Source organism: Lipomyces doorenjongii (assembly GCF_038497915.1).
Source record: "Lipomyces doorenjongii strain NRRL Y-27504 unplaced genomic scaffold V1508scaffold_84, whole genome shotgun sequence".
In the NCBI taxonomy this organism is placed as follows: Eukaryota; Fungi; Ascomycota; class Lipomycetes; order Lipomycetales; family Lipomycetaceae; genus Lipomyces; species Lipomyces doorenjongii.
Genome location: NW_027118151.1, coordinates 14,288 through 31,012, shown reverse-complemented (window position 1 = coordinate 31,012; position 16,725 = coordinate 14,288). Strand labels below are relative to the sequence as shown.

At 46.4% G+C, this 16,725-nt stretch overlaps 7 protein-coding genes across 7 annotated transcripts; 4 read left to right on the top strand and 3 right to left on the bottom strand.

Annotated features, from left to right (window-relative positions):
* Nucleotides 1-1,291: 1,291 nt before the first annotated feature.
* On the top strand, nucleotides 1,292-4,015 carry V1508DRAFT_360599 (uncharacterized protein; the record flags this gene model as incomplete). The annotated part of the gene is made up of 2 exons (XM_066937148.1): nucleotides 1,292-1,450; nucleotides 1,505-4,015. 2 exons carry the CDS (start codon nucleotides 1,292-1,294, stop codon nucleotides 4,013-4,015), a joined length of 2,670 nt encoding a protein of 889 aa, XP_066793118.1.
* A 1,702-nt stretch (nucleotides 4,016-5,717) lies between these two features.
* Nucleotides 5,718-7,112, top strand: V1508DRAFT_406546 (major facilitator superfamily domain-containing protein; the record flags this gene model as incomplete). Its single annotated transcript, XM_066938778.1, has 3 exons — nucleotides 5,718-5,862; nucleotides 5,924-6,223; nucleotides 6,250-7,112. The coding sequence occupies 3 exons, from the start codon at nucleotides 5,718-5,720 to the stop codon at nucleotides 7,110-7,112; spliced, it is 1,308 nt and encodes a 435-aa protein (XP_066793117.1).
* Nucleotides 7,113-7,447: 335 nt separating this feature from the next.
* Nucleotides 7,448-8,680, bottom strand: V1508DRAFT_285004 (uncharacterized protein). The gene is made up of 2 exons (XM_066936533.1): nucleotides 8,236-8,680; nucleotides 7,448-8,184 (listed from the first exon to the last, which is right to left on the bottom strand). The coding sequence occupies exons 1-2, from the start codon at nucleotides 8,581-8,583 to the stop codon at nucleotides 7,783-7,785; spliced, it is 750 nt and encodes a 249-aa protein (XP_066793116.1). The 5' UTR covers nucleotides 8,584-8,680; the 3' UTR covers nucleotides 7,448-7,782.
* Nucleotides 8,681-8,756: 76 nt separating this feature from the next.
* V1508DRAFT_284852 (uncharacterized protein) lies at nucleotides 8,757-11,886 on the top strand. The gene is made up of 3 exons (XM_066936532.1): nucleotides 8,757-8,958; nucleotides 9,017-9,162; nucleotides 9,218-11,886. Exons 1-3 carry the CDS (start codon nucleotides 8,955-8,957, stop codon nucleotides 11,555-11,557), a joined length of 2,490 nt encoding a protein of 829 aa, XP_066793115.1. The 5' UTR covers nucleotides 8,757-8,954; the 3' UTR covers nucleotides 11,558-11,886.
* Nucleotides 11,887-12,652: 766 nt separating this feature from the next.
* On the bottom strand, nucleotides 12,653-13,700 carry V1508DRAFT_400127 (uncharacterized protein; the record flags this gene model as incomplete). Its single annotated transcript, XM_066938307.1, has 3 exons — nucleotides 12,653-13,414; nucleotides 13,471-13,575; nucleotides 13,629-13,700. 3 exons carry the CDS (start codon nucleotides 13,698-13,700, stop codon nucleotides 12,653-12,655), a joined length of 939 nt encoding a protein of 312 aa, XP_066793114.1.
* Nucleotides 13,701-13,916: 216 nt separating this feature from the next.
* On the top strand, nucleotides 13,917-15,427 carry V1508DRAFT_425613 (FMN-dependent dehydrogenase). The gene is made up of 2 exons (XM_066941472.1): nucleotides 13,917-15,031; nucleotides 15,088-15,427. The coding sequence occupies exons 1-2, from the start codon at nucleotides 14,135-14,137 to the stop codon at nucleotides 15,337-15,339; spliced, it is 1,149 nt and encodes a 382-aa protein (XP_066793113.1). The 5' UTR covers nucleotides 13,917-14,134; the 3' UTR covers nucleotides 15,340-15,427.
* Nucleotides 15,396-16,640, bottom strand: V1508DRAFT_425611 (uncharacterized protein). The gene is made up of 2 exons (XM_066941471.1): nucleotides 16,511-16,640; nucleotides 15,396-16,384 (listed from the first exon to the last, which is right to left on the bottom strand). The coding sequence occupies exon 2, from the start codon at nucleotides 16,335-16,337 to the stop codon at nucleotides 15,624-15,626; it is 714 nt and encodes a 237-aa protein (XP_066793112.1). The 5' UTR covers nucleotides 16,338-16,384; nucleotides 16,511-16,640; the 3' UTR covers nucleotides 15,396-15,623.
* Between the last annotated feature and the right edge of the window lie 85 nt (nucleotides 16,641-16,725).

Sequence of the window (16,725 nt, the reverse complement as noted above, 5' to 3'; positions counted from 1 at the left end):
ATCTCATACCGGACTTTGCGACTAAACTTGTTTAGGAAGACAATCGTTATAACGAACTGATTTTTAACCAATTTTTACAGCACTATATAACGATATCGGGGATCGAGTATCGTATTACGAGGTTTGACTGTATTAGTTTCGATGATAGTCTTCCAGGCGCTGCAGTCAATCAATGCAATATCCTGTTGCGCCGGTCGATAAAGCGCGATAGAGTTTACAAATAGGAGCTGATCTGATAAGACACTCTGCGATCGTTGATGCGAATATGATATGACAATTGTGATTTGATGATAATTTTAACTGCATCTGGCAGGAGCTTCAAGTAGGAATACATAATGTAGGGCTTGAGAAGTTACCACTTAAGTCGATTTCGCGGCGCGAGTTGAGTGCCGAGGACCCTGCAGATTGCAAGTGCGATGGCTACGGGTCTGATCTCCATAGTTCCTTTGCCCGCGCTATGTCGATCGTAGTTATGGTGGTCAGCTTCCGGCGAGTTCTTTGCACTGGTATAATCCTGCCCAAAATTAGTTGTGGCAGGTATTATTACCAAAAAAAACTATATTGGTGTAACAACCTGATCTTGAAGAATTAATGACCACTAACCGGCAACAGAAAACAACACTTCTTCAATTACTAATTTTTTTAGTTACTAACTATAATGTATGATATGGTCATTACGGTGTCGTGGATAGAATGACGCAATTCGAGCCCAAGCAGCCCACAACAGGGTGTTGCGGGTATATCGGAGTTTAGTGTCAGGCGTCGGAATTCCTTAATTCTATTTCTCCATTTGTCGTTTTCCACACAAAAATCACCGGCTGGCTTTATTTGCTTGCACTACTACCTGTATCACAGATTATATTGATATGGTGCACATGGTATTTACTTTTTCTAAGAGGAAATTCTAAGGTGTGGCGCTCGACCAGTCCCCGACCTACCGAGGCCAGGAAATCATTCCGCGACATCTGAGTAAACACGAAACACCAACATTTCGACTCGCTGTGGGTATATAGATATTGCTTAGTCTACACCGCTGCATTTGGACTTCTAAGCTAACAGGTGTTCTGAAGGACCAACATATTATTACGATCAGATTCGCACGACAATATTCTTACGATCAGGTTTGCCGGGGTTCGTCATGGAGCCCAACTTCGGCCATACCAGTTCAATCCCATCATCAGGGGTAACTACACGTACCATGCCAGGCTCTAGCGAGACCTCTCCGAGTAGACTTGTGTCACTACATTCGTCAATATCCACGGTGATGGCTCCTGCCATTAACGCAGCGGTGATGCAGACGTCATCTGATGCGCCAACTGGCTCCCAAAGTCCTAAATTTGACGAGAATGCGTTGGCTGATGACACTCAAGAGAGTGAAAAGGCTTCGAATTCTCGAAAGCGCAGAAGAATACCTGTCTCTTGCGCAATTTGTCGTCAGAGGAAATTGAAGGTGAGTATTGGTCGTACGGCATAGTTTGGGTCAAAGATAACACTGGTGCCTTAGTGTAATCGAATGCAGCCATGTTCAGCATGCATTGCACATGACACTGTCCCACTTTGTGTATATGCTGTGAAGCCTTGGCTACCAGGTTCACAGGATCCGGGACTAACAATTCCAGGCACTCAGACATTTAATATCTTGACTCCAGTGTCTGGATACGGACAGCCAATCTCTCAAAATCAAGTACGTGGATTTCAAGGAGACGCACCAGTTGCTATAATATCGTCTCAGGATACTGTCAGTGACCCCAACTCATTGCTACTCCGACAAACTCAGACGTCGAGTCAGATTGCACTAGATCCTGCTATTGCAACTGAATACAATGAACTAAAATTGCGAATGGCACGACTTGAAAATTTAATACAAGGAATGGCTAACCCGGCCTCATCTCCACCTACGATAGGACGGCCGCCCTCGCGTCCGACATTGCCCTCAGTAGCCACTCCGCTTCGGCCGCCGACGGCAGCAACAGCAACAGCAAATCCCGACTCATTGTCTACATATTCTCCATCCTTAAAACCGCAAATTCAGATCAAGAAGAATCGTGTTGCATTTCTTGGTCCGCTTTCATCCCTAGCTGTCGTTACGCAAGATGAATATATCCAAAGTCTGGTCGGTAAAGGAAAGAAAGGGGTGCTCACGTGGAAGAAAATGCACAAATCTCATCTAGAGCAAGGCCATAGGAGAGGCGACAAAACTAAGATTCCGAAACCAGCTTCGGAACACAGCTCGCGAGTCAAGCCAGGACCTGAGCTTCGAGCCATCTTGCAAAACCTTTTCGACGTAAATCAAAATGCGTCTCAAATGTTTCCACGTCTTGTACATCGGCCAATTTGCGAATTTTTGATTACCAAATACATGCAGACTATTAACATGGTCTTTCCGATTGTTCATCCGACAGTATTTCGTGAAGATATGGAAAAATTCTGGACAAACAAACTCGAAGCTGCCAATAACTTGAACGGAACATCAGCGGCACGAAAAGAGAACATGAGAGGTACTGCACTTTTTGCGATTTTACTACGTCTTGGACGGTTGGCATTGCCTGTCGATTGGACGCCCTCACAGGAAGGATTTAATGACAGTCTCGCTGCTTTTTTCGGTCGAGACTTGAAAGAATTTGCGTGGTCTTGTCTGCGAGCCACGAATTATACTGGAAAGGCAGACTTTGTCGTGGCGCAAGTTCTATTAGGACTACGACTTGAGCTGTTGCTGGCGCCGCAAGGTGGCGATGGTCCGGACCTTGCGGACTCTGCTGGATATATCGGGATTGTTTGCCAGATTGGTCTGACCATGGGTCTCCATCGTGACCCTACATCGTTCCCCCGGGTGCCACCGGATATGGCAGATGCGTGGAGATTGCTATGGTTGGAAATGCTGGAAATAGATACAGATCGTGCTTTGTGTATTAATCTCCCGTTTGCACTTCCTCTGGAGATGTCTGACACGCAATTGGACAAGATTATTGGATTCCCGACGGCGGTGGCTGTCAATGAGCAACCTTCAGTGAATTTTCTACAGGCGAAAACAAAGCTTGTTCTTTTGACGCGGCTTGTTTTGACCCGTATTATGCGACCAAATTTCGTGATCAGCAAGGGCGAGTTTGATCAATACTCGGAGGAGCTTGCTAATTTCGACGAACGCAACCTGGGTTCATTCCAGCTGCTTCTGGAGATGATCCACGCTGACACTGACGCAGCAGTGCAGGGACCGAGTGACTCATACGACCTAATCCAGAAGTATTTCTTACAATTACAGTTTCTTCGTTTGCAACTAGTTCTCTTGACGGCATATTCTCCAAGGGATATGGTCGAGGAGGAGGAATTGCGAGTTCAGCGGATCCGATGTGCGCTGAAGATGCTCGACACAATTTCGACATGCATGCTTCGTCCTCGGTTGTTCGCGGGTTTCATGTGGCTAGTGGTGCCGATTGCTCTGCGACACCATAGCTTCTCGCTCTCTCTGATAGCACGGCAGCTTTTGAAGGATCTGACTGAACAGCCTCTCATAGTCGAGCAAGAGCGTAACCAGCTCGTTGAAGACAGATGGATGGTCCCGGATATGGCATTTAAATATCATTCCGACAGTATCAAAGATTTCAAAAGATTATACCAAGCATTCATGAAGACATCGACATGGATTAACGCATTTGCAGATACATATTACTATGCGTACAATTCAGGTCTAGTTCTGCGTGTATTTTCCGACAGTTTCAAAATACATATCATTTCCGACCATGAAAAAGGATCTGGCCGTCAAGAGTCGAATTTGGCAAGCGATGGTGCGTCCACAGTTGAAACGCTCACAAATGATACTCCGGATTCGCAGCTATTAGATGGAATGCCTGATTGGAGTACTATGCTGGGAAACTTTGTGTTAGATGATTCGATTGGTGATTGGTGGCATGATTGGTCAATGTCAGGAGACTCTGGATTGCATGAGCAGCTGGAATCTGCGTCAGGACAGGCAGGGAACGCCGATAACGGAAATGTCACTGTGCATGGTAATAATTAGTTTATATTCAGTGATTGTATATTATTTGGGATTGGCTGCAGAACTACTGTATTTATAATAATGGTGACGCGGACAGTGGTATTGACTATTGTATCTCGAGTTAGTGGTTTTTGGCAGGATGATGAAATGTGAATGGTTTGAGCGATAGGACAAAAGAGGGAGTAGATGATTCGTATTATGATAATGAGAGCAGGACCCAGGCGGGTACTAACGGTGCATATTCGAGAACAGTCATCCCTTTCGAGACACACATCCAGAAGCTATTAATTCTATCGCAAATTTGCGGAAAATCGATCTCAAACAATGCGAGCGCATGACACGTTGGCACTTAGGGTCGATCCGCGCGATCTGAAACTGAGCTGGACGGAATGGCGATTCATTTCCTGGTATTTGGTTAACAGAACCACTGGAATCTGATCTAGAGGGACAAGATTGCAGAGACATAAACACAAGTATAGCCGTGGGTGACGAAGATTCAAGTGTTCGCGTAACGCAAACTTAAACGCATAATAACAGCAAGGCATCTCTCCTGTCAGTGACATTTCACGTCGGTTGTAATCGGCTGTTATGTAATGTTATGCACTGGACCGTCTTTCGTAGAAGCACCACGTACGAATTCGCTCGCACTGATGGCTTACTGGTACCTAATTGGTGCAAATATGATCCCCGTCCGGGCCTCTACATCCAACGAGAATCTTTATAAATAAACTAATGAGATCTTCAGTATACAAATCAAAATAGTTACATTCCGACACGAAAGCCAAGTATCCACATCCGAGCGGAAGGAGTATAGACCGAATCCCAGTATGTAGTACGGGGAAGCCTCGAGGGTTTGAGGTGCCACGCGGGTGGGTGCTATACTATTTTGTTCGACACAATTGCCTGCTGTGGTCAAGCAAAAGGTCGCTCGCACTCGGGCAAGGTCCGCACCAACCGGTTTGAACCTTCTTGACAATGAGTCAATGACCACTCAGAGCTTTAAGTCTCCAAGTAAGGGATCACGGCGACGCGGACTCTACTACAATGGCGATGAATAAGGGAAAGCTTGGCACGTCGTCGAATTTGAATGAGACTGGCTCGTTTATACTTGTCGTCCCTCTCTGGACAGATACTCGAGCGGCAGCAAAGCATATGAAGTTTCGTTGACGCCAGTTGCGGTCGGCTAGTGGCGGTGGGATGCCAAATATTCTCTACTCGCAGTCGACTTTTACCTGAGTCCGTTTGCAGGTCTGCAGTATGTCCCATTTATTTCACGTTTATTTTTAAGTTGTGATTTATTTGGGGTCTGATGTGGAAAAACGATCGAATTTCGTTTTGCTTGTGGACAAGAGAACGTTTAATAAGTACTATTCTAAAAGTATCCTTCTCTTAAAGCAAGCTTTTATATCCAGTATTGGGTATTTATCTGGTGACAATAAATCATGCCGAATTATAGAATTACAGGAAATGTTACTGGTACAGTAACCGGACGTCGGACAACGGACTTTGACGGATCGGGGTTTTTCCTAATTAGAAAAAACCCTTTTGGTAACCGGAGATCCGCGTAATTCCTCATTGACCCTCTAAGAGCTCCACTTAGCTCCATGAATCGTCTGTAGGTGAAAACCATTTAAATAGAGCATGCAGTATCGGATGGTCCAACTTGCTTTCGTGACGCATGCTTCTTGGGCATCTCTCGCCAGCATTTCCTCCAATATCTACAATGTCATCTCGATCTTCGACCGACGTGACAATTCCGCAGACGGACGACGTCGAGAGAAAGCAGGAGTCTCAGAATGATCAGCCTGATGAGAAAGTCGGGAATCTTTCCGTAAATGTACTTTATCCTCCTGATATAGGTGGAAGAGGTAATCCAGCTGTCTGTTTCTAACTGTTGTCTATCTCATCAGGGCTAACTTGTCCGTGCAGCATGGCTATGTGTTCTCGGTGCATGGTTCGGATTCTTTTGTAGCTTCGGATACATGAATAATCTGGGTGTATTTGAAGAATATTACATCAGGTACCAGCTCTCATCATATTCGGCATCAACGATTTCGTGGATTAGCTCCCTCCAAATTTTTATCATGGTTTTCTCGAGCGTAGTGTGCGGACGTCTCTACGACATGTTTGGTCCTCGTCCGTTGCTGTATCCTGGAGCTAGTTTGCTCGCGCTTGGCATAATGACAACCTCAGCATGCAAAGAGTACTATCAATTCATCCTTGCTCAGGGTATCTGCACCAGTCTTGGGCGTCAGCCATCTATAATGTGTCAATATCGGCAGTTAGCGGCTGGTTCGTTAAGAAGCGAGGAGCTGCACTTGGATTGTCAGTAAGTGGATCGTCAGTCGGAGGTGTCATACTTCCGGTTGTCTTTAGAGAGGTTCTCAAGCGCTCAAATTTTGGATGGGCGGTAAGATCTGTCGGGTTCTTAATGATTTTCGCAGCGACCATCAGCTGTCTCACTATCACTTCCCGTTTCATGCCGAAAGCAGTTGCGCGGTTAGATATCAAACGTACGATTCTGATACCTTATCTTAAAATCGAGTTCGCATTAATCGCCGTTGGGACCTTCCTCATTTATTGGGGTTTGTTTGTTCCAATTGGATTCATCCCGACTCATGCACGCGTCCACGGCTTTTCAGCCACCATGGCCGACTACCTTATCAGTATAATGAATGCCACTAGCTTCTTCGGTCGTGTCATTCCTGGTATTCTCGCGGACAAACTTGGACGTTTCAATACCTTTATCGCATGTTGCACGACTGCTGGTGTCCTGACTCTTGCCCTATGGCTGCCCGCAACAGGTCACACTCCCATCATTCTTTTTGCTGCACTTTTCGGATTCTCGTCTGGCGCCACAATATCACTCATGCCAGCACTGGTTGCCGAGTTCTCGCCACTTCACGAGATCGCTACAAGGATTGGCGCGATATCAGCTTTCGTGTCTCTCGCCGCACTGAGTGGATTGCCAATTGCTGGCGCTATTCTCCGACGAGAAGGAAACGCCTCGTTCACAGGAGTGGCTGTATTTGGTGGAGTGACGTTGATTGCTGGTAGCTTTGTCACTGGTATTGTTCGCATGATGCTTTCAACGGGAAAACTGATTGCGAGAGTGTGAATGCGACATCTTTCATTGGGCGGACTAATTCCAGCGAGTTATGTGTGACGTCTGGAAGGACGATGGAAGAAGTGTAATAAATTCAATCTGTGAGCTATGGTATTAGGACATAGATAAGACGAATGGTAGTCACTATCTATAAAAGATTGCTAGTTGGTCAATGAACTGTCTACTTTAGGTCCACCACAACTGCTATGGATTTGCTGACCACGTCGCCGCAGATCCTGAATATAATGTCTCAACCAGTTGCCAATATCGATTTCCCATACTACAAGGACACAAAATCTGGAAATACTAATGACAACAAAATCATTATTGCGTCATAGGACCTCGAGAATTTATTGCTGATTCAAAGTGAGCCTGCATAAGATGGTAGAATAAGGTAACCAAAATGAGTAGTACCCCTCACGCAGAAACTTTGACAACGCAAACTTCCCGCAGCCTTGCTATAATCCGAGACACTACCCTCAATTTAGGAACCAGACTCCCCAACCTTCCAAAACATGAAACTTTCATCTACCGGGAATGGATTCCATCCCCGTGAACTCCGGGGCATAGGAAGAGCATGCCCGCAGCTGCGCAAAAATTCTGATTATCAAGATCATTCTGACAGAAGCCCAGACTCGCCAAAATAACCCTAAGATAAAATAACCATCTATCCCGCAATCATTCATCCCATCATATTTTGAATAGTGCTCCTTGCCTGCTGCTGTACCGATTTCGGGCAATGATATATATTCTGCTGATGTACAGGGCTCTTCAGATGATTGTTCAAGCCATGCAGGGTTTGGAAATGCTTCGTGCAAAGATAGCACTGGTATCCGTATCCATTCCACGCCAGCTCTGTCGCAATCGTCTCCACATTGTCATAACCGGGCATCGTCAACATCGGTCTCGTAATCACGTTATTGCGGTCGAGTTGTCGCACGAGTGTGTTAATCTTAGTTCGATTAATACCGGAAGAACAGGTACCGGATTCGACGTGGATGGTAACTCCGGAGGCAGTCGTGAAGGACCTCTTGCAGTAGGGGCATTGAATGGAGTTGCCCATGTGAGTCTTCGAACGCATGTGCTAGACAATATATTAGCTTCGAACTTGACAGGCAGGGAATATGACACGCACCTGCATCAGACTGTTCTCATTAATGAATATGTGCTCGCATGAAACGCAGTACGAGTTGGCCGGGGGCATGGGAGTAGTTTTGATCAAGAGCTCTCTCGGTTGTGAAGGTACGGTCGCAAACCTCACATTCTCATTCCAACCCTCCATATTGGTGGGCAGTGCTGATCCGTATGTGCTGGTTATAAGCGTGTAGGGTATCGAACCAGCGATCGCAGAGGTGACAGTGGGACATATTGGAGAAAGCTTCGCGGAGGATGTGGAAGTTTTGATATTGACGTGGTGGATGTGCACAAAGAGAGGGAACCGTCGAGACGAAGCACTGCTAGGACTTATCACAGGCGAAAACATATGCGGCGCATGCGGCGCCTCTCCGCCAGAGCTATCATTATAATGGGTAGCGGAGTGCGGCTTACATATCGGCAATAAGTTGCACTTTAGGAACCAATATAGCAGATCGGATTTCGGGGATAAACTTTATAAGGATGTTTCCGGTCTGTGTCCGATTTTTGTCTCGTTGTGCTGTTTGTAGGACAGAATGCACTATGAGATTAATTCCTTGACAGAGTAGAGCTTGTTTCTTCTCCTTCCAATCGACAACATAACTTACCGCCGACTTGCAAAGGCGAATTTCTGCTACTTTACGAGCGTTTTGGAGCCAGGTTGAGCTGTTAATAAATACATAGTCGGAGGGAGAAATATTTCAACCTACCAGCCGGACAATGTGTACCTATTCATATTTGTATTGTTACTATATTCGTGGTTCATCTAACAATGTCACCAGCTTCAGGGCCGTCTTCGGTCCACCTATCTCTGACCAACTTGGATGAATCAAACTCGCAACACCAGCACTCAGCAAACCGATCAGGATCAAGGAAGCGGACGAGGATTCCCATATCATGTACAGTCTGCCGCCGTAAGAAACTAAAAGTCTGTGTCTTATTGTGCATTGGCTTGGACAGCTATATGCTAACATGAATAATAGTGTGACAAAAGCCAACCGTGTTTCAACTGCATTACACGGCACACGTCTAGTTCATGCTCATATGCCTGGCAGAACACGGCCCTAGATTCACAGCCAGACAAAACAGCCCCAGCTCAACCGTCTCTTGGCACCATACGGCAATCATCGAGTGTGACTTCGTATGAGCGGTCATCCAAGATTCCGTTGAATTTTACGCTTGATAAGCGTATTTCCGCTATGGACACGTCATCTGGTCCTGCTCGTGATACGATGCACGATCAAGTCATTGAGTTGAAGAGGCGACTCTCGAGGATGGAAAGCGTACTTGCTTCCATGAAGAATGATATAACGCCTGCATCGGTCTCAACTCCGGCGGCTGCTGAAGACAATCCGTTTGGGCTACGAGGTCTATCCTCACAGAACATTCAACTGCTACTTACAACAGGTAAACCAGAACTTGAAATCAAGAAGAACAGGATGACGTATTTCGGTCCTCTCTCATCTATCGCGACGGTAACGCAAGACCCTTATGTGCAGTATTTAATTAGCAGAATGGACCCTTCCACTCAGCAGAAATTTCGTCAGGTGCATGCTGATTTCATTCGTGCTGCGGCGGAATCGTTGTCTCATCCATTGCAAAGTCAGAAGGCCGTCGATAATTCTCGATCGGCCGAGAAAGCGAGAATCCAAAAGACTGATATCATGACTCAACGCCTTTCAGAACAGATGTACAATGTCAATGCAGAGTGCTCTGAAATGTTCCCTCGTTTGTCAGATCGTCATGTCTGTGAATATTTGATCGATCAATTCATGCAGACTGCGAATAAAATGTTTCCATTGCTGAATCCATCTGAGCTTCGGTCACAGGTAATGGCTTTCTGGGAAATAAAGCAAGAGACGTCTGAAGCGGTATTTTGGGATAATGGTGCAAAGCGAAAAAGATTTCTTCGACTGACAGCGCTAATTACCATGGTCGTACGGATCGGCTGGTTGGTGAGCGGCAAGGAATGGAAGCCCGTACAATCTGGGCTGGGAAATCCGGATCCTACGCTTTTCGGTCGCCACTTGGAACAATATGCCTGGAGTTGTTTACGTGGAACAAACTACATTGCTAAAAGCGATATTACGACTCTACAGGTCCTCCTCCTTTTTAGACTTCACATATCTATTACTCCCGAGGTCGGAGATGCCGTAGACTTGGCGGATTCTGCGGGGCTCATTGGTTTATTAAGTCAGTCAGCTATCACTATTGGACTGCATCGTGATCCAGATCTGTTCAGAAGAGTTTCTTCTGGCATGACGCGCACGTGGAGGCTACTGTGGTCGGAGATTGTATTCCAGGACACGGACCGTGCATTGGACTTGTCAATCCCATTCTCCATTCAATTGGAACTCTCAGATACGGATCTCGAGAAACTTTTACCATTTGCGGACGATATTACGGCCATTGAGAAACCTTCTCTTACATTTTTGCACTCGAAAGTGAAGTGGTGCATCCTCTCGCGTTCGATACTGTCGCGTCTGATGCAGCCAAATCTCGTTCTTAGCAGGGAAGAATTCAACAACTATTATCAGCAACTAGCCGCTTTCGAAGACAGCTATCTAAGCTCATTCCATATGTTATTGCAAATGTTTCATGCCGATTCTTCGGCTTCAGTTTCAGGACCTCAAGATTCTTACGACCTCACGCAGAAATTCTTCTTACAAGTTCAGTTTTTGAGACTGAGATTGGTCCTGCTGAAAGCTTACTCGCCCCGGAGAAAAGAAGACCAGAAGTTAGTACGCAAGTTGAAAACCGGTTGTGCTTTGACCATATTGGACACTCTGGCGACGTGTCTTCGTTGCCCGCAACTGTTTCCCAGGTTTATGTGGCTAGTGGTCCCGTTAGCTTTGAGGCACTACCACTATGCAATCGTCTTGGTAGGTAGCGATATTATTCGGATTAGCCTTGATAGTCCCGAGTCAGTGTCGCGACAGCCGCTTGGAATTGCGGATGGTTCATGGAAAACGCCGGATTTGTCTTACAGGTACACGGACGAGGATTTGGTTGATCTCAGACGCCTGTATCAGGCCTACATGAGGACATACGAATTGATCAAATCATATTCGGACGAATACTACGGCGCTTATAAGTCTGCAATGCTACTCAGTTTGTTCAACCGGTGCATCAAGGACCAATTGACCTCGGCATCGCCATCTTCCGCAATTTCCACACCATCGTATAGGAATCCTATCGCCACTTTACAGTCGGAAAATACTGCAAATTGGGACTCTCTTTTTTCCGAGTTCGACTCACTTGACAGTCCTGACTGGTGGAACGACTGGTCGGCAGGATTGTCCTTAGATCAGATGGTAGATTAGGCCAAATATTCGCGCCACATGTAGCATTGCAGATGACAAGGTGCATCGATTGGCGTCCCAATTATGTCGATTATATATGGTCTCGAGGCTTTCTGGCGTCAAGAAAGCGAGCTGTGCGTCGGTAGGGAATTAGCCGTGTCAACCGCCACACTTGATGTCTGAAAAGGTTTAATGTCGGAGCGGTGTGGCAGAGGGAACTGAATAAACGTAACTTCAAGCTGGGCGGAGGTCAGGTTGTAACACTTCAGTTCCAGTTTTGGATTAAGAAGAACTAAGTCATTGGTCCTTATGCATTTATTGTCCTTAGAGAAGTACAGAGAATTTAAAGTTGCTTGTCTTGTGCGGCCGCTACATGCGCTTCAATAACCCTACATGAAGTTGAATGGGATTGCTCGCACCTTTGTTGGTTTGTTGGTGTCCCACATGGCGAGCTGAATGGATGCTCGTATTGTCAAATGCCAAGTCATGACAATGCCGGCGGCGGATGTGTCGTTCACACTTACCTTAGACTGTATGGAAAGTATCTATGGATAGTCGGGAACGGTTGGTTACTCACTGAGGTGCACATTGCCCTATTCTTCTGTGCCACTACACAACGCCTGTCGAGGCGTTGCTGATAGACGATACCTTGGCCAGTGTCAGCTAACGAGAAATGATTTCACTGCTTTGTCTTCAAGGCCCGTGAGGAAGGTCTCAGTAGCAGTAGTCGCCATCGTTCGAAGACAAAATTTGGGATCAAACTAGAGGCAATTGCAGTCCCGTCGATGGCCGCTTTCACTCGCCCCTTATCAATCCTCGTCGTCCATCCTGGACGAATGCTTGCGGCTCACGTTGTGACATTAGCGAAGACATTGGCATATTGCCAATCAGGCCGAGCGTCGACAGGAATGCGAAGTTCAGGTTAGTGAGAAGACTCTCAAGCGCCGGCGTCAAAGGCTGGAAAACTCACTTCCGAGCATTTTTACTGTATCACTGTGTAGCATTACTCTTTATGGCAGTATTATTAATAATTAATAAAAACAGTCAACATCAAACTCATGACACAGCATCGTCATTATTCATCCAAGTCATATTAATATCAGCAGTGACAGAGCATTAAACAGGAGGTCCAGAAGTATACACCACAAAGCACAGAACCGAGCAGATCAAAAAATGCTTTAATCTCCTTCCTACCAACCCAACACTTCTGAAGGCAGAATTTACAGTAGAAATCACGGATTTACCAATCGCTCGTATGACTACAGCTGTGTAATAACTCGCACGTCGACCGATACCGAGACAGACCATTTGGTCCTCATTGCTAAATGCGCTGTCGAGAACACGATGCGCTTGTAGTGAAATTGACGACATCGACGACAAATACGATACTGATGGCGTGGTTGAGACAGGAAAGAGTACATAACGATAGCCATCTGCGGTAGAATGGACTCGTCGAAGCTCAGCGCCATCGTGACGAGTTGGCGAAAATCCAATGTCTGAGCTGCTGTCCACATTGTCATTTGCATGTGTCTCTAATTCTCTGTCTTCTTGTTGCAACTGATATTCATGCGAAACAGATAGATAATTAGCATGGAAGTGACGCATCAAATCGTTGTGGTGAAGCTCTGTGGAGTCTTGCTGAGAGATAACAACCTTATCTGAGCCGACAGCTAAAATGCTGGTCGAGGTTGCCGGCGTATAATACGCGCTACCGGTACTATCGAAAATAGACTGCATAGGACGCGATCCTGCTTTGTCATACATTGATTCATATGCTGAATAGTACATGGTCATGGTGTTGTTCGATCTATTCTTGAGGTCGTCTTGGAGAATTAACTGCATCGCGAAGCTAGCATCGCAAGCAAGTGTAGATTGGCCCTGTAACAAGTATATGTTAGTAAGATATATGACCCAGCTGGGACTCGAATTTATACCAAGATACAGGAAGCTCGAAAAGGTTGCAAGCCATCATTTAATATAGTAGGATCAGGATTAATATTTTCCTGCAGCTTCGAGCCATTATAAGATACTACCTTATTCTGAATAGCTTTAGTATAGCAATTACTCACAACAGTTCATGCCCACGACTTACTCTAGTGAGTGATGCTCGAGCTCGTGCTCGAGCTCGGTTTAACAAATTTAGCCGTCGCGTTCCAGTGCGCATATTTAGCAACAATTTCCTAGTTAAATCGTGCAAGGCTCCATGGAAGGGAGAGCTAGATATAACCATAGGGCTCGCTGTTCTCCGCAGCTTGAAGTTCTTGGCAAGCTGACTGACTAACGACGAGGTAAACACGTTGCTCGTATACCAAGTAGGGTCAACACGTTATAATAATTTAGACCCCCTGTCAACCACTTAGCTATAGACTTAATTGTAACCAGTAATTGAATCTAGTTCTAATTCTATGGAACCTCCGCGACAGGTATTGATTAGTAGAAACAGAGTTCGCACCTTTACTCTTATCGAACAACATTAAGTACTAATAATGTTGAGCCCCACCAGCCTTATCGCATATCGCAACTGCACCCCACACGCTCTCCACAACTCCGCTCATACATCAATAATTTTCCCGACACGACGACAGCACGCAGTTCAGCATGGCAGAGATTCTCAACATCGACGACCTCGAGCGTGCCTCGCAGTTATCAATCGACAAAATGACATGGGACTTTTGGGCCGGCGGCGCCAATGATCTGCAGACGGTTGCAGAAAACAAAGCGGCGTTCTCAGATTACCGTATTCGTCCACGATACATGCGCGATGTCACCGCCGTCGACACTAAACCAAAAGCAGAACTCTTTGGCAAGAAATTTGCGATTCCTTGCGGTCTCGCGCCGAGTTCGATGCATAAGCTTGCTCATCCTGATGGTGAGATCGCGACTGCTAGGGCCGCGAAAACCAAGAATTGGCCAATGGCGATATCGTCGTATAGCAGTGTGTCGCTAGAGGAAGCGAAGGATGCCGGTCGCGACAATTTGTTGTTTTTCCAGTTGTACGTGTTCAAGAATAGAGAGACTTCCGCCGATCTCGTGCGCCGGGCAGAGAGGGCTGGGTTCAAGGCTGTGTTGCTGACCATCGACTCGCCGTACTTGGGACTGCGGTTTTCGGAGCGACGAAACAAGTTTACCTTACCTCGAGGCATCGAGCCCGGAAACTTCGCGAGTGGTCGTTACGCTGGCCCGATCGATTTTTCCGTTGAGGATAAGAGCAAGAGCAAAGGTCCTGGCACGAACGAGGATTTGCTGAGAGAAGCTAAGCCGAACGTTATTGATCCAGCACTTAATTGGCCCGATATCGAGTGGCTAAAGAGTATCACGAACATGGAGGTTTGGGTTAAGGGTGTTATGACTGCTGAGGACGCCGAACTGGCGGTCGACGCGGGTGTGGACGGCATTTGGGTGTCTAATCACGGCGGGCGGCAGCTTGATGGATGCTTGCCCACTCTTCATGCATTACCAGAAGTTGTCGCCGCCGTACGGGGCAAAGTCCCAGTGGTGTGTTCGCCATTACTTGACTGTAATTGAGAAGTATTTATACTGACGAGTTGTAGCACATGGATGGCGGCATCCGCCGCGGATCCGACGTTTTCCGAGCTCTGGCACTTGGTGCAGACTTTGTTTGGATTGGACGACCAGTCTTGTGGGGATTGAAGTACGATGGCCAAAAGGGCGTCGAACTGGCTGAGCAGATTTTGGAAGATGAATTCAAGCTTGCCATGGCTCTGTCAGGTACAGCAACTGTCGGCCAAATCTCGAAATCGCATCTGACGAAGAAAGTCGCCGCGACTTGGTCAAAGTTGTAATTAGATTGATATTTTTAGGCACTTCGGCATAGATTTTTTTGATTTTATTTTTTTGTTATAGACTTTTGAATATACCTAATAATTCGTCAATTCAAGCCACTCCTATTCTTTTTCAATGTTTTAGGAACACACTATGTCACGATGACTTGGACTGTCGGATCCTTTCTTATCTTCCGCTTTTGATTCCTGATGCAAACGCAACTATGTTATAAAAATACCTTTCACTTTCAACATACCCGCGATGGTAAGCTCATTCGTCTTGATCCATCAGGACTGTCTTTTTCTCAAGCAAGATTCGGCTCAGTTGAAGAGTCAGAAGGACTACATATGGAATTCGTAACCAAAGCATCAAACGCGATCAAGTCGTGCACGCCATTGCGGTGCGTCTTTGCAAATTCGTGATGGTAGCCTGTTTCAGCAATCCACACGACGTATTTATAGTGTTCGTCATTGTAGAAATAATGAAGATCTCGACAATTCGCCAGATTACTAGACGTTGCAGAATTATGCTCATGTATTATACAAGTGCTATTCGCGTCCACGCATTCGAAATCGTTACTTGAAGCCGTCGAGTTATCGGCAATTGTGGCCGCATAACTTTCAGCACTGTCGAAAAGCTTTTCGAACATCTCTCGGTGATGCGGAGACTCGAAATGCCGCAGTGCCGAGCGCGGTCCCTTGATAGGCAAGGGCGAGCATCCTCTAAGGGGACAAGCTGTCTCGATTGCCCGTCGAGCCTTCGGAGGCGTCTTTTTCCTTGGTTGGGGAGCGACTGTGAATGTTGCCATTTTTGGGAGGGACGAGGACGATGATGATGTAGAAGACAGCGACGTGGCTAATGAAGACGCGTCTGCACTGTCTAATGGGGATTCGGATCGAGGCAGCGACGCGCAGTCGTCAGGCAGATCGGAGGCCGGCGACGCGGCCTTGAGAAATGCCATAGTCGCTGATTCGGCAGCGACCATTTCAATAGAGGATGGGGACTGTGACGAGTGCATATAGACAAGATGAGCGCGTAATTGCGCTATCCCCTGAATGAATGTAACTGCATGAGAGATTAGTTAGCACATGCGCCAGCACAGTTAACTGCGATTTCTCAGGGATTCCAGGGACCGAATTCAGCTGAGAAGAATCTAATCAACCTTAGATGGATGAACAATGAGAACTATACACTCGTTAGGTGTTGTCCGGCTGTAAAGAGTGCAGAACCATTTGTATGCGTCTGCTTTTTATTTACTTGAGTGCCACTCAGATGCTGTTTGCGTTTGGTCCGACTGTGCGTCCGGCACCTGATCTGATTTGGCTCGGTTGCAGGAAAGAAGATTCCAGGTCAAGGCATTTTGTGCGCGCTTAGTGCCACCTCGGCGCATTCTTTTGTTTACGCGT